This window comes from Uloborus diversus, chromosome 10 (genome assembly GCF_026930045.1).
Source record: "Uloborus diversus isolate 005 chromosome 10, Udiv.v.3.1, whole genome shotgun sequence".
NCBI lineage: Eukaryota > Metazoa > Arthropoda > Arachnida > Araneae > Uloboridae > Uloborus > Uloborus diversus.
Window position 1 is genome coordinate 45,006,532 of NC_072740.1, and position 13,461 is coordinate 45,019,992.

The following is a 13,461-nucleotide window of genomic DNA, read 5'->3' on the forward strand; positions in this document are numbered from 1 at the left end:
ACATGTTTTCTTATCCATCAGAATTGTGTGCATGATTCAGTGATTCTTGAAATGTTTGCATTAAAAAAGGGAAAATATTAACAATATTACGTGTCTTTGCCGAGCTCTAAAAAGGACAAAATCAGTTACATTTAATTTCTTGAGGCAGTGCCAAGCACTATTTTAGAAGGTCGTTTACGGGAAAAGATATAGTCAAGAGAGATAATAAACGCAAAGCTTTAGGAGAGACAACTGCAGAACAGAAGTTATTGGCTCAGTCGTCAGAGAATTACTTCGCTTGTCAATTGTAAAATCAAATAACCCCTATATGGGGGTTATTATCTTGAAGCGATTTAAGAAGAAAGCCAAAATGGAAAACCATCCTTGTAACATATTTCTACTAACCCGTTGAAAAAATATATAACAGATTTCTAATGTAAATGCATTTGCTTGTGAAAAGTCTCAAATTCTCAAAAGTTTTAAAAAGCGTCCGTGGATATTTTAAGATTATTTTCAAAAAGAGTTTTTCTCTTTCATAAACTTCTTTTTGGTAAACATGAAGCACTAAAATACTACACTAGTGTCCAAAATTAGTCTCACTCAAGTTTTCTACAATATTCCAAAACTTCAAAATGGAAAAGAGATTAAAGTCGTGGCGTTTTTAAGAACGGGTGGCACTGTGTTAGTATCCAGTTTGAAATTACTTAAACTAAATGATAATTTTGCAGCAGACCATAAAACTTGCCTGTTGGTGCATCTGAGGTTTTAGTCTACTGTGACGTGAATATCGTGTAATATTCTTAAATGTGTGACATATTGCAGCAAAAGGGTCTTAGTACATCTTTAGATGATTCAATTGATTACAGAGCAATTTTTAGGCATGAAGCTGTGCGTAGTATCAAGTGAAAGTATTTTGATGGTTGCAAATAGACCCCGAAAGGGTTCTGAAACGGTTTCAATTTGAAGCATAGTCATCAGGGGATGAAACAGGCTATTTCTGCGTCGCAAGTGCAAAGGTACCCAAAAGCTTTTCCAATTTTTGAAACCTATTTTTTTATGTCTTTTTTTTTTTTTTTTTTTTTTAAATTCGTTTCGAGTAGCTTTGCCCTGACGATTCAGAGCATTTGTATTTTCTGTTTGGAATTTTTTTTTTCAATTCGTGGAGCGACTACCAACTGCATTGGTTCAATTCCTTGCTTTAAACGACAAGGCCCACAAAAATACTGTTTTAGATACTCTGCAATGAGCAATGGCGTAGGCAAGGGGGATGAATAAGGGGGTTCTGTTCCCCTAGAAGCAACAAAATGATTTGTATTAATACACATGCAAAGATCTAAGATAACACTTTTCGGCCTTTTATTTCGAAACATTTCATATGACCCCCCCCCCCCCCCAACTCCACCGCCCTTCTAAAGAATTTCTCGCTACGCCACTGGCAATGAATGTTTGAAAACATAACCACTCATTTTGGAACTGAAGTTCAAACTACGAACCACTGAGCAAAGTAAACGTTCATTCTTTAATTTTAAAAGTATCGACAAAATAAGTCAATCAAAAGTTGTTTTGTCCTTTTTTAGATTAATTAACATTATGTTTTCAGTTTGTCTTTAAGCTATAAACTATACTGAAGTAATTTTGTCAATAGCTAACTGTGAATTGAGTGAATGTCAATTTAAAAAAAAAAACGTATTCCACGGTCAATTGTATAGCAAGTTGTAATTTTTTTTCAATCCCTCGAAACTTCTTAGTTTCAGCAGTTAATGCAGATGTTCTATATTAACTGTAAGAAATCCTGGTGAACTGATATTCCAATCTTCTCCTTTTTTGCGAACCAAGTGTTGACAAACTTATGTGTAACATTCTAGGTAGCACATGTAACGTTTAAACATTTTTAAAAGATTGCAATAACGTTGACAACCAATTTAAAAGGTTTATGAAACGACGTGTGGGATTATTGGTTCGTAACTAGGATTTTAATGAATGAATATTATTTCTTAGAAGCCGTGAGAATTTCGAGCTTTGCTTTTGCTTGCTTTTTAACTTCTCTGTTGTAAAATTAATCTATTAATGATAACTTTATAATCTGTCATGAACACATTTTGCAAAATTATTTTTAAAAGTATTTTTTCAGTTTTAAAATTAATTGAGCATCGCTTTCAGCTTTTCCTCAGCATCAAAGTTTAGGATCTGTAAAAGATTCCACAGAAGATTCCACTTCTAGCAAAAGAAAGAAGCCTGGCGTAATAGGTAGTTTTTTCATTGTTCTTTATTATTTTTTTATCTGTTTTCAGTACTGAGCGATATTATTATTCAGTACAATTTACATAATTAAATTGTTTGATTATATTTCTAAAAATACGAACTGACGTATATGTCTCTCTTTCGCCCAGTTGGCATTGTAAAACGCATGCGCCTGGATATATGTTTAGAAAATCTAAAATAATAAATGGGCTTTAAAAATAAAAGATATATAAAATATAAAAGGTATACAAATAAAAGATAATATTGAAAAGGAAAGAAATTAAATATTATTTCTTGAGACACCCGATTTGAGCTCACATTTTGTTATCATCAAAGAAAAATCTGTCTCGTTTACATTGGAGCATAAAAAATTGCCAAACTTTTACTGTAAAACGCATGCTTCCTTTCAGCGCCTGGATATATGTTTAGAAAATTAATAATCCTCTTCTCTAAAATAATAAATGGGCTTTGAAAATAAAAGATATATAAAATATAAAAGACAAAAAAATAAAAGATAATATTGAAAAGGAAAAAAATTAAATATTATTTCTTGAGACCCCGAATGTATTTTCTTAAATGAAAACTGTCCCTATCATAAAAGCTCTTTCTTGAATCGTTACTTTTTCGCTCAGGATTACCTTTGTAAATAAAATTTTACCGCATTATATCCTATTGCTGCAATATGCAGGCCAACTATCTGTTGTACTCCCATATGTAGGGAAATGTGGGGCAAAGTGAAATGGTGAAATATTTACTCTACTTTGAGCGCCACCTTTCTAGTAATATTTTAACTATGTAGTAACACAAGTAGTCTATTCCAGTCAAGAAAAAATATTTCTAAAAATCAAAAAATATGAAAATACATGCAATTTTCAAAAATTGAAACCTAAATTTTAATATTTTGTTGTTAGTTTAAAATTATTTTTTGAAATTATTGAATGATAAAGTTTTAGTTATTAACATTTTAAAAATTAATTGAGACCTACTCATATTCAGTGCAGTATTTATTTGTTTAACGTTAAGCTTATTTGTATATTAAATGCTTTGTACAGTTAGTAAAGTGCATGCGGAGCAAAGTGAAATAGTTCGTTTCATTTACTTAATTTTTGTCAAATCACTTATGTACTTATTAAATATTTCATTTACATTCCTTCGCCCTATTCCCCAATTTATTCATTCATTCAAATATTTTCTTATTCATTCATTATTTTATTAACTAATTTATTTTTCTCATTATATATATATATATATATATATATATATACACAGTCGAGTCCCTACTTACGCGAGGGATGCGTTCCAAGACTCCTCGCGTAAGTCGAAATTTCGCGTTGCGGAAAAATATATGTAAACCAATTTTTTAAAAGCATACCAAATTCATTTAAACACTTATAAACACCCCTCAAACTGCTTTAAAACATTCCTTAACTATTCACTACAGTTTCTTAAATAAAGAACTGAACTTTTACAGTATTTAAAAAATAAAAAAAACTTTTATTCAACATGAAATATTTTAAGATGCACAAAATGAATGATCAATGGGAGGGATAGACATAAAATAAAACAGCACGGGATGCAAAGTATGTAGTAATAATAAAATGCTGCATTATAAAAGTACTGTACGGTAAGTACGGTAATAATATTTGAGTTTAAAATGTACTTAATGATGATTTATGCTCCATGATTAGATCGTTATTCTTATCCAATGCATTTTTAAATACGGTTGTTTTGCCTTTTCTTTTATAACGTTTCAATTTGGGGCAATTTGGCCCCCCTTTCTTATCTCTTGAAATCACAATACAAGAGCAACTTCTATTTTAATAGTATTTACTTTTTGCTAGACTCCTCTGCAAGCTTCAATATTGAAACTAAGTTCTGAACTCTTACGGATATCGATTTGTTTTAAATTTTAATTCTACGTATGGAAGATTCACTTATATTAATGTAGTGCTAACGTCGACGTCGACGTTTTGTAGTTGTTCAAGCATATCGAGAATCTTAGTCCTTTTTTTTTTAAATCAGAAACTTTCTTTTTCTTCCCATCTTCACAAACACATTAGACAATTTCATCAACTTTAATATTTAGAATTAAAAAAATGAAAAAATGAAAGACGCTGAAGGTTTTTTTTTTTTTTTTTTTTTTTTTTTTTTGATGCACTAACAACGCGATGCGTAGATTAGCTTCGTGTGAAAACTTTTGCTGTTAGTGATTCTTCATGGAATGTAATAACATTTACGAAATCAATATTTTGTAGCTAATAACGATGCCGATATTTCCTTCCAAAAAATTCGTGTTATGGATGAAACATTCGCGTTAGCTCTAAAATTCGTTACTCGGGAAAAATTCGCGTTGTAACTATTTCGCGTAAGTTGAATCGCGTTGTAGCGGTAGTCGACTGTATATATATATATATATATATATATATATATATATATATATAATATGTCATAACTGACTATATATATGCCTGCCTTAACTCATGATAGCCTATCAGAAATGACTAGGTTTGGTTTTAAAGATTAATTTTGTGTTAGTTAAATTAGTGTCTAGCTCAGGATTCGGTGGGTTGTCAGTTAGGTTAGATAGTATTTTATAGCAGGCACCGACTTCAAAAGGTGATTAAAAATTAAAAGAGATCCTATATAATATAATCAGTTAGGTAGTAAAATAATTTGTCGTATAGTAATTAAAATCAGTGTTTATTTTACAATTTGGTGTTACACACACAATTAAATTCAAGTTCTCCTTGCTTTTAAAGTTAATAACATAATTTTACGTAAAAATTATCTAATTAGTCTTATCTCACATTGAATTTGAAATACACATGCATTTTTTAGTTTTCATCATTCTTAATGATCATCAGATGAGTAAAAACTGAATTGCTGAGTTTTCCAGGGGTGACATGCCCTCGAAGAGTTATGCATGGTCATCTCTGAATTCTCCATAGTTTTTAGAAGAAGCTTGAGGGCATAATGCTTTTGCTCTCAATATGTGAAGAAAAAGAGGGAAAAATATTAATTTTTGTGTTTCTGGAAGACCGGCTGACATAAAACTGTCCTTTTTGCTATTAAAAACAGAACGACGATAGTTAAAGAATGGAGAAAAACAACATTTCCCATTACGAATGAAAAACTGAATTTTTGCTGCCATCTGTTGGGAATAAAGAACACTACAAATATTTCAAGAGAAAAACTCAAACTCATAGAAATAATTTTCGATTATATCAATAACATACATGATTATGATTTATTACTATTTGAGCAATACATATACGTAGTACACATATAGAAGGATGAAGTAACGACCTATTATTGCATCAAAGAAGAACGGATCCAAAGGATAATGCATTTTGGCACAATTATTGCAACACTCTATCGTAAAATCATACTTTTAAAAACCACGTGTGCCCACGCAGGGGGGGGGGGGGGGGGCATGGCGCAGACTGCGTTGTTGAAATTTTCAGGGGGTTTGTTTTAAGGGATATTTTTCCCTTTTGGGGGGGCTCTAGATTTGGGGGGGGGAGCTCTTCGGGATATTCAGGGGGTGCGCCCTTGCTCTCCGGGGGGGCACCCCTGTAAAAACTAATCTTTTTATCCGCTTTCTGCAAAATTAAACGTTTATTCTTTCTTAATTTTTCTCTATGTTTGTCTATTTTTATTATTAGTGTAATTATTCCTTTTAGTTTGAGAGAGGTTCTTTTTTTTTCCCCCATTCTTTCTTTCTATTTCAAGTATATAACTTTAGTCAGTAAAATAAATTATTCCTGTCTCTCATGCACTTTACTGGTTAAGGAAGTAAGAATTTCAACTACAATTCGGAAAAGCTGGTTTAATTAGGAAGAACTGACAAGAGACAAGAAAATATGTTACAAAAATCAGGGCTGCCACGAGAGGAGAGGGGGGTTCATGGTGTAGAATACGCCTGCGCCATTGAAATTTTCAGAGGGATGTTTTGAGGGCTCTTGTTCTCTCTCTTTTTGGAGCGGGAGGGCTCCGTAACTCAGTAGCATTTGAGGGGGTTGTTCCATTGATCTTGTTTCGGGAGGGGATGGCACCGCTTTAAAAATTTCTCAATGCAAAACAAATAAAATGAAAATTAACCACAAAAAAAGAATGAACAGAGCATGAGCTCGATGCTTGCTTAGCTATTGATAACAAAATACGCAGTAGCCCCCCTCCGTTTATTGGAGAATCCGTCAGCATTTTCATTCCTTCAATATCATCAAAATTAATCGGAATTTACTCAAAACATTTTATTTCTTACGTTAGTCTTTAAGGTCGCTGGGGGGAGGGGGGGTTCTACATATTGAAAACTAACAGTGTGTTCTGTGAAAGTAAAAGAGAAAAAAAAATCCTCACTACTCGAATTCACATGGATATTAAATGCATAATTACAGAAAATTACAAATCCTAGACAACAAATCTATGAGAATATTTCTCTAGATGTAGGGCTAATTAAATTGGATTTTGATTAATTTCAAATCAGAAAATATACTTCTCAAGCAGCGGCATCACGAGCAGTTAAGAAACGCGACGAATTTACAGAAATGAAAGCATTGTAAAGGGTTCTGAAATGTTGTTTACAAAGATGGTAAAAAAGAAAAGTTTGGACAGCTCATATATGAACAATTGTAAAAGTAGGGATGACAATCAAAAACACTGAAATTTTGAAACAATACAATTTGAACATTTTTGAAAAAGAAATACATTTTTAAATCCATAAGTATTGAAAATATATGATGAATTTTTGGTTTCTTTCAAAAAGGTAAATACATTTATGGATTTTCATAGCTCAAATTGACCAGTTTGTGTGGTTCAATTATAGATATTAATTGGTTAATGCTGTCAAAATGTCATACAGCTGAAGTACTACACGTTTTACGAATATTACTGTAGTTGAGCACATACAGAGGCTTATTCTAGCACTCGCATGAAATCATTCCGTTTCAGAGTGAAGTCATAACAGCTTCTTCAAACCATTTCCTCATAGAAATCCTAAAAACAAACGGAGACGGTTTGAAGAAAGAATGATGACGTTCTTCCGAAGTGAAATGCTACCGATTTTTTCTGAAATAGGGCCCGTAGCCTGATAGTTTTAATAACTTTGTTATTAACCGTTCTATTAATTTATTTAAAAATATGCAGTTGGAGGAAATCTTACTCTTGCAGAAACAAACCAAATCCAAGCAAATAATTTTTTTAAAAAAATTTAATCCCGTTACGAATCAAGTGTTTAGTTTCTATAAAATATATGTACATTATTAGTTGAGAGAGAGAGAGACTCCGATTACACTTCAAGAGAATATAAATTTACTTTGATTGAGTTTTTAAACTTCTGAAAGTACTTTTACCAATGTAAGATCAAGAAGACAGCTATAGACAGCCCTCCAAATATATTCATTTATGAGAGAAAAGCTACGGAATCTACTGCCCTTTCGTCTTTTATTACGTAAGTTTTTAATAACGCTATGTTTTCAGGAATTCCAAGGAAAATATATGCTTTGGTGCTAATTATATTAAATCTACCCGTATAAATAGACCTTCGAAATCAAAATAGAAAAAGCAGTGAACATTTTCGAAACTTTTCAAATGCCTAAAAATCCGAGAAAGTTCATATAATCCAGTCCATTAAAATACATTATTAGTAACTTAAGTGATGATTTATGCATCTAATGCCAATTAATTGCTAAATGTAATAGAAACACGTGAAGTTTCTAAAATGTGTTGGTCCACTTTTAGTATCAAATAAGCAACCTTATTTCCCATCCCTGGAAAAGGATTACTAAAATCCTTTGCTTTGAACGATTTGAAAATTACTTTCATCTAACGCAAAACTTTATCGCGAAGAGGAATGCCGTTTGAGCAATTGCTGAAAATGCTTAGCATGATATATACCAGACTGGGAGAAAAGATAATTAATTTGAAAGTGCCTCAATTTCAGATATTGTCCATATCAAAACAAAATAAAAGCCTCTGCCGTATTTAGACATAAAATACTATTACTAATGAGCATAACTAATTACTGCGCATACTGTTTCTAATATTTATTTAACGATGGCATAAAACTGATAAAATATTTTCTTCTATAAGCTGCAGTAAATGACTTAAGCAATAAATATAAATTATTCAGACCAGTGTGATACTTGATATATACTCATAAACATACAGTAAAAAAAAACCTTAATACATTTTATTTTTACACTAGAAAATCGCCCGTCAAGATATGACGGGTGAAAACTACTTCTACATTTAAACGAAGCAATGTTTGGTAATGTATTTTGATAGTTGAAATTTTAACCCTTATTTCCAGTTGATTAAGCCTAAACTTCAGCAGATAGTGTTCATTGTTGACCGATTTTTCGTTTCTTCAATCCCCTAAAATGACAGTCTTACCAGTAAAACAGTTAAGTGACCGAATTCAGTTCAGCCTTGTCAAAATAAAGCCTTTCCCTGCATGATAAAAATTAGAAGAACATATAATCAAATTATCATGCTCAAGTTTCATTTTTGATGACGTCAGGAGTTAACGCTCCTGACGTCATCAAAATCATCATTGGCTATTATATACAGTTGTCATTGGCTATTATATACTCTGTATCAATCATTGGCTATTATATACAGAGTGTTTCTGAACTCTAGGGCAAAACTTTAAGGGGTGATAGTACATATTAGAACAAACAATATAAAGTCAAAAATAAGGGTCTCAAACGTCTTCCGAAGGAGATAGGCGCCATTAAAGTTCAGAGTCCGAAATTTCAAATGATCATAAAATAACGGAAAAATTGGTCGATTCGTTTGTGGTTTTCGCTAAAATTATTCTTTTTATCACTATTTTCTAGAAAATAAATTTTGAAGATGTGGTTTTAAAAATGTCGATAGAGGGCGCTTTAGACTTTGGAGTAACGGACAGCTATTTTTTATCGCTGTTTTTGAATCTCATTAAATGTTTTCTAATGTTTCGACTTAAACTTAAAATTTCAGCTCAAAATTGGAATCATTAGGCGTGATTAAGTGTCACACAATCTGAGCTGTATTCAGAAGTTGAAATATGCTTTGTCATCAAAATAAATAAATAAATAAATAAATAATTCATTCACCCAGAAGGAAACAAGCGAACTTCACGAAACTTAAAATATATGTGGCCTATGAGAAGAAAAGGAAATGATTACAAATTCAGAGGAAAAGATTGTTTTATTAAGAAGTTATGACACAAGAAAAGTTACAAAACCGTAATTAGTATAGTCTCCTCTAGCAGCTATACAAAACAAAACACGGCGTGGTATGGAGTGAAATAGGTTACTTATGACCACTGGGACTAAGTTCCGGTTTGAGATAAAAGCGTCTTCCAGTCTACTCCGGATTGTTTTTCCTGATAATATCAGTTTCTTGAAGGTGTTAAAAGACATGGAACTAATGTTAGTGACCTTGTGTATACGGCAGTGGCAACTCTTATGCTGTGCGATCTTCGCACTCATTTCTGTTTCTAAAATGCCTTAACCGACCGCAATGGAGTGGTTCATTTATTTTCACCTACACTAAGCTATGTACTACAATCTCGCTCCAATCGAGGTGGCGGAAGATACGCCCGTACAACCAACCTGCTGCTCTAAGACCTACTGTACGTCCCTTTAATAACTCTAACAATTGTGCGTATACCTCTAAACGGTCGTCCTAGTCACAATATCGTTCTTACAAATCGACAGTTTCATTTAAAGTGCCCTTTGACACAAGCTTTCCCGCTTTCAATTGTACCTATCTGCACATCTTGTATGCGCATAGCGCGTTTACCCTTTCCTTACTGGCGACGAAATTGAAATCATATCCTACCAAACTATGTACATTCCTGACGAGTTTGTTGGTTGCAGCTCAATGTATTCTTGATGCATACATTTTTTTTCTTTTTTTGGTGACAGATTGTATTTCAACATTTGAAGACAGTTCAATTTTCGCTACTTAATCACTCCCAACAAATCAGATTTTAAGCGCAAAATTTAAGTCCAAGCATTAGAAAACAGTTAATGAGATACAGAAATTAGCGGTAAAAAATAGTTGTTCGTTACTTCGAAGCCTATAGCGCCCTCTATCCGTATTTTTTAAACTGCATCTTCAAAATTTAGCTGTAGTTTCTAATTTCTTTGGGGGCGCGGGGAAGTTACTTTCTGAAAATGAGATTGTTCGTTAAACAGCCATAATTCTCAGTTTTTTACATTAATAGCACGCTTTTTTTTTTTTTTTTTTTTTTTGAAGAAAAAATCTAGTTACACTGTTTACAAGAGAATGAACATACCTTACTTCAACATCAACCTTAAAGATGATTTATCAAATCTGAAAATTCGCCTATTAAAACCTTCAATTTATATTTTTTATGCATAAATGTTCCACTAAATGTACTTTAATAAATTACTAATGGTAAACAGGGATTTACACATAAAAGCAGCATACACAATAATACTTATTTTGGGTTAATTATATTCTTCGTCTCAGATACTTAAAGGAATGAAATCAGACTTACTTGCACTTAAAATATGAGTGTATATAACGTAAAATATATTTGAATCTTATGAGTTAATAACAAAAAAAAAGTAAAAATTTAACATGGTCATAAGAACTTAATCACTTTTAAATAATAAAGAATTGCAAACGCTTACTCAGTCTGAAACACTTACTTTTGTACTCATTTATTTTGTCGATATTAATCACCAAAAAAGCCATTCTTATGACAGAATAAAATTCTGCCCCTAAAAATGATCAATTTTGTTAAGACCAGCAAAGACAAGAAGTAAATTACACTAGACATGCAACGCAACAACTAAGATTTTTCGTTTTCATAGCGTGCATTCGGGTTTGAGTTTCACTTTACATAGTAGGTTAGGTGCTACTGTACCGCATGATTTAAAATAATAATTCAATGAAAGCCTACCTAGGACGTTATCTTTAAATGCGTTTTACACAAAACTTGAAAATGTCCACAAGGAGAGGGTGGCCCAAAGCGGGTAGGCAAGGACGTAGCCAAGGGAGAGGTCCATGGGGTCCAGACCCCCCCCCCCCCTTCCCGAAAGACCCCTGTCCTATTTTCTCAGTTGTTGCACCTCGAATCAACAAAATTTTCCTAAAGAGAAAACTTTTAGAAAACCCAGTATTTTCCCCTTAAATATTCCCATTAATCGACAATTTTCCCAGCGTTCGAGTCAATTCAGAACACGAGAACCTCGTGCAATAACGGCAGGTTCCTAATTTCCGTTTCGTCTTTCAAACCAGCTGGGTGGTGTGACCTTGAAATTCAGCCCCTTCCCTTTGGTCCATCAGATTGCCATCGGAAAAGTAAATATAAACAAGCATTTATTGCCACTTTCACCTTGCCGCAGTCTCATTGGAGTGGTTTTCCTTCTTTCTTTCTCTTTGGATTTTCGTGAAATTCATAGACGCATGTGCCAGTGGTGTTCCCATAGGGTAAACTCCATATACGCCGTATACCAAATTTTTTTTAGACACATAGCGTATACTCTCAAGCTTCAAAAGTTTTCATATTATGACACATTATGTATATGATCACATACACATATTGTGCGTAATGGATTACTGGGAGTATACCCTCAGAAAAATTGAGGGGAACATCACTGTCTGTTGCACGAAAGACAGTCAGAGTGAGGTGCGTTCCTGGTGAATCAGTAATTGAAATTTCTATTCTTTTCTGTTTTAACACACAGTTTCTTTTTTACGTCACACTTATAGGAAACATATCTTGAACAAAATTGTAATCAGAAGAAAATTAAGTTTAGCCAAACTAGGTAAGTTGCAGTGCTCCCTTTAAAGTTTTCTCAACAATACGAGCAATTTTTTGTGTAAATGTGTTTTCCCATTTAAAAACTAATTTTACATTCTAAAACAGCATTGAAAAAGAAATTCTACACATTTCGTGCATTTGAGGATGAGAAAAAATAATTATTAGTTTTTTTTTTTTTTTTTTGAGCAATCACGATTGCTTATTGCTTTCATTTGACTGTCCTTGATGTTGTGGTTCTCTTTTCACTTTGGACCAGGGTCACCAGCACCACCGCCCACCTGCCTCTGCCGGCCCGGCTCCGAGCACTGCCTCCTGGAATCCGTTTCTCCTGGTCGGTGGCGTCCATGTCCTACACACACGCGCTCATACACACACACACACACACACACACACACGCTCATACACACAAGCCTTTACACACATACACACACGCCTACGTGCATACACACAGGTCTACGCACACACACAAGCCTACACATGCACGCACGCGTGCTTACACGTCTACACACACACACAAATATACACGCGTAACCGCCCAGGAGGAGAGGTAGGCTTGGGGGGACAGGAGCTGTTTCTAGAAACAAAGCCCCCAATGAGTAGGGCAAGGTCGCAATTCGTGATTGCGAAAAACATAATTTGAATTCAAAATTTATATTAATTTTGAAAATTCAAAAGTTTTTTTAAATTTCTTCTTTTATTTATTTTTACTCTTTATATTTTTGGCATGATACATTTCAGATTCATTTTATATTTTGATCAATAATTTTATTCGAACTTTTAGTTTATTTTTGACAATAATGAATTACTTATGTCCCCCCGGAAGCTTACAACTTTTGAACTGATAAAACGGCTTTCTATAATCCTGATAGGCGCGTTTTTTTTTTTTTTTTTTTTTAAACTTGTGCTTCACATTGTTGGATACTAAAGGTTTTATTTTCTGCCAACATTGAGATACTTCTCTCTCCTTTCTGAGTAACAAACTACGTAGATTTTTTACGGATGTTTTTCCCCCAACATTTAAGCATGATCATAGAACATATTAAATGGCCAAAAAGAATTCGTGTTTGAAGGTAAAACAAATAAAATAAGTGAATAAATAAAACTTGTGTGTGACGTTGATGTAACAAACTTTTTGCTGTATCAAAATTTTATAGAAAAATTAAATTGAAAATTACTTGAGTATTTTACTGTGATCAGTTTATGAAATGGCAAGTTCGGCCATATTAACGCATGTAAGAAGTAATTTAATAGAAAGTATTACTTTTAAATCTTACTGAATTGTGATTCTATGATGCCAATAGAAAAACAGTTAAACAGTTTTGATTGACGAAAAAAATCTCTTATTCGATGTTGTTCCGTAAAACATACTTGTATTTGCATCATTGGAATACATGTTCTGATTGTTAGTCACCGGTTTTGTACTGAAGAGTTATTTAAGTAGCATCTATGCATCCATC

At 33.0% G+C, this 13,461-nt stretch overlaps 1 protein-coding gene across 1 annotated transcript in view; it reads left to right on the forward strand.

Moving 5' to 3' along the window:
• Positions 1–13,461, forward strand: part of LOC129231351 (lachesin-like) — a 283,555-nt gene that overhangs the window by 252,154 nt on the left and 17,940 nt on the right. Inside the window, exon 8 of the mRNA XM_054865643.1 lies at positions 2,140–2,226. Coding sequence (XP_054721618.1) covers positions 2,140–2,226 — 87 coding nt within the window. The remainder of the gene's footprint in view (positions 1–2,139; positions 2,227–13,461) is intronic.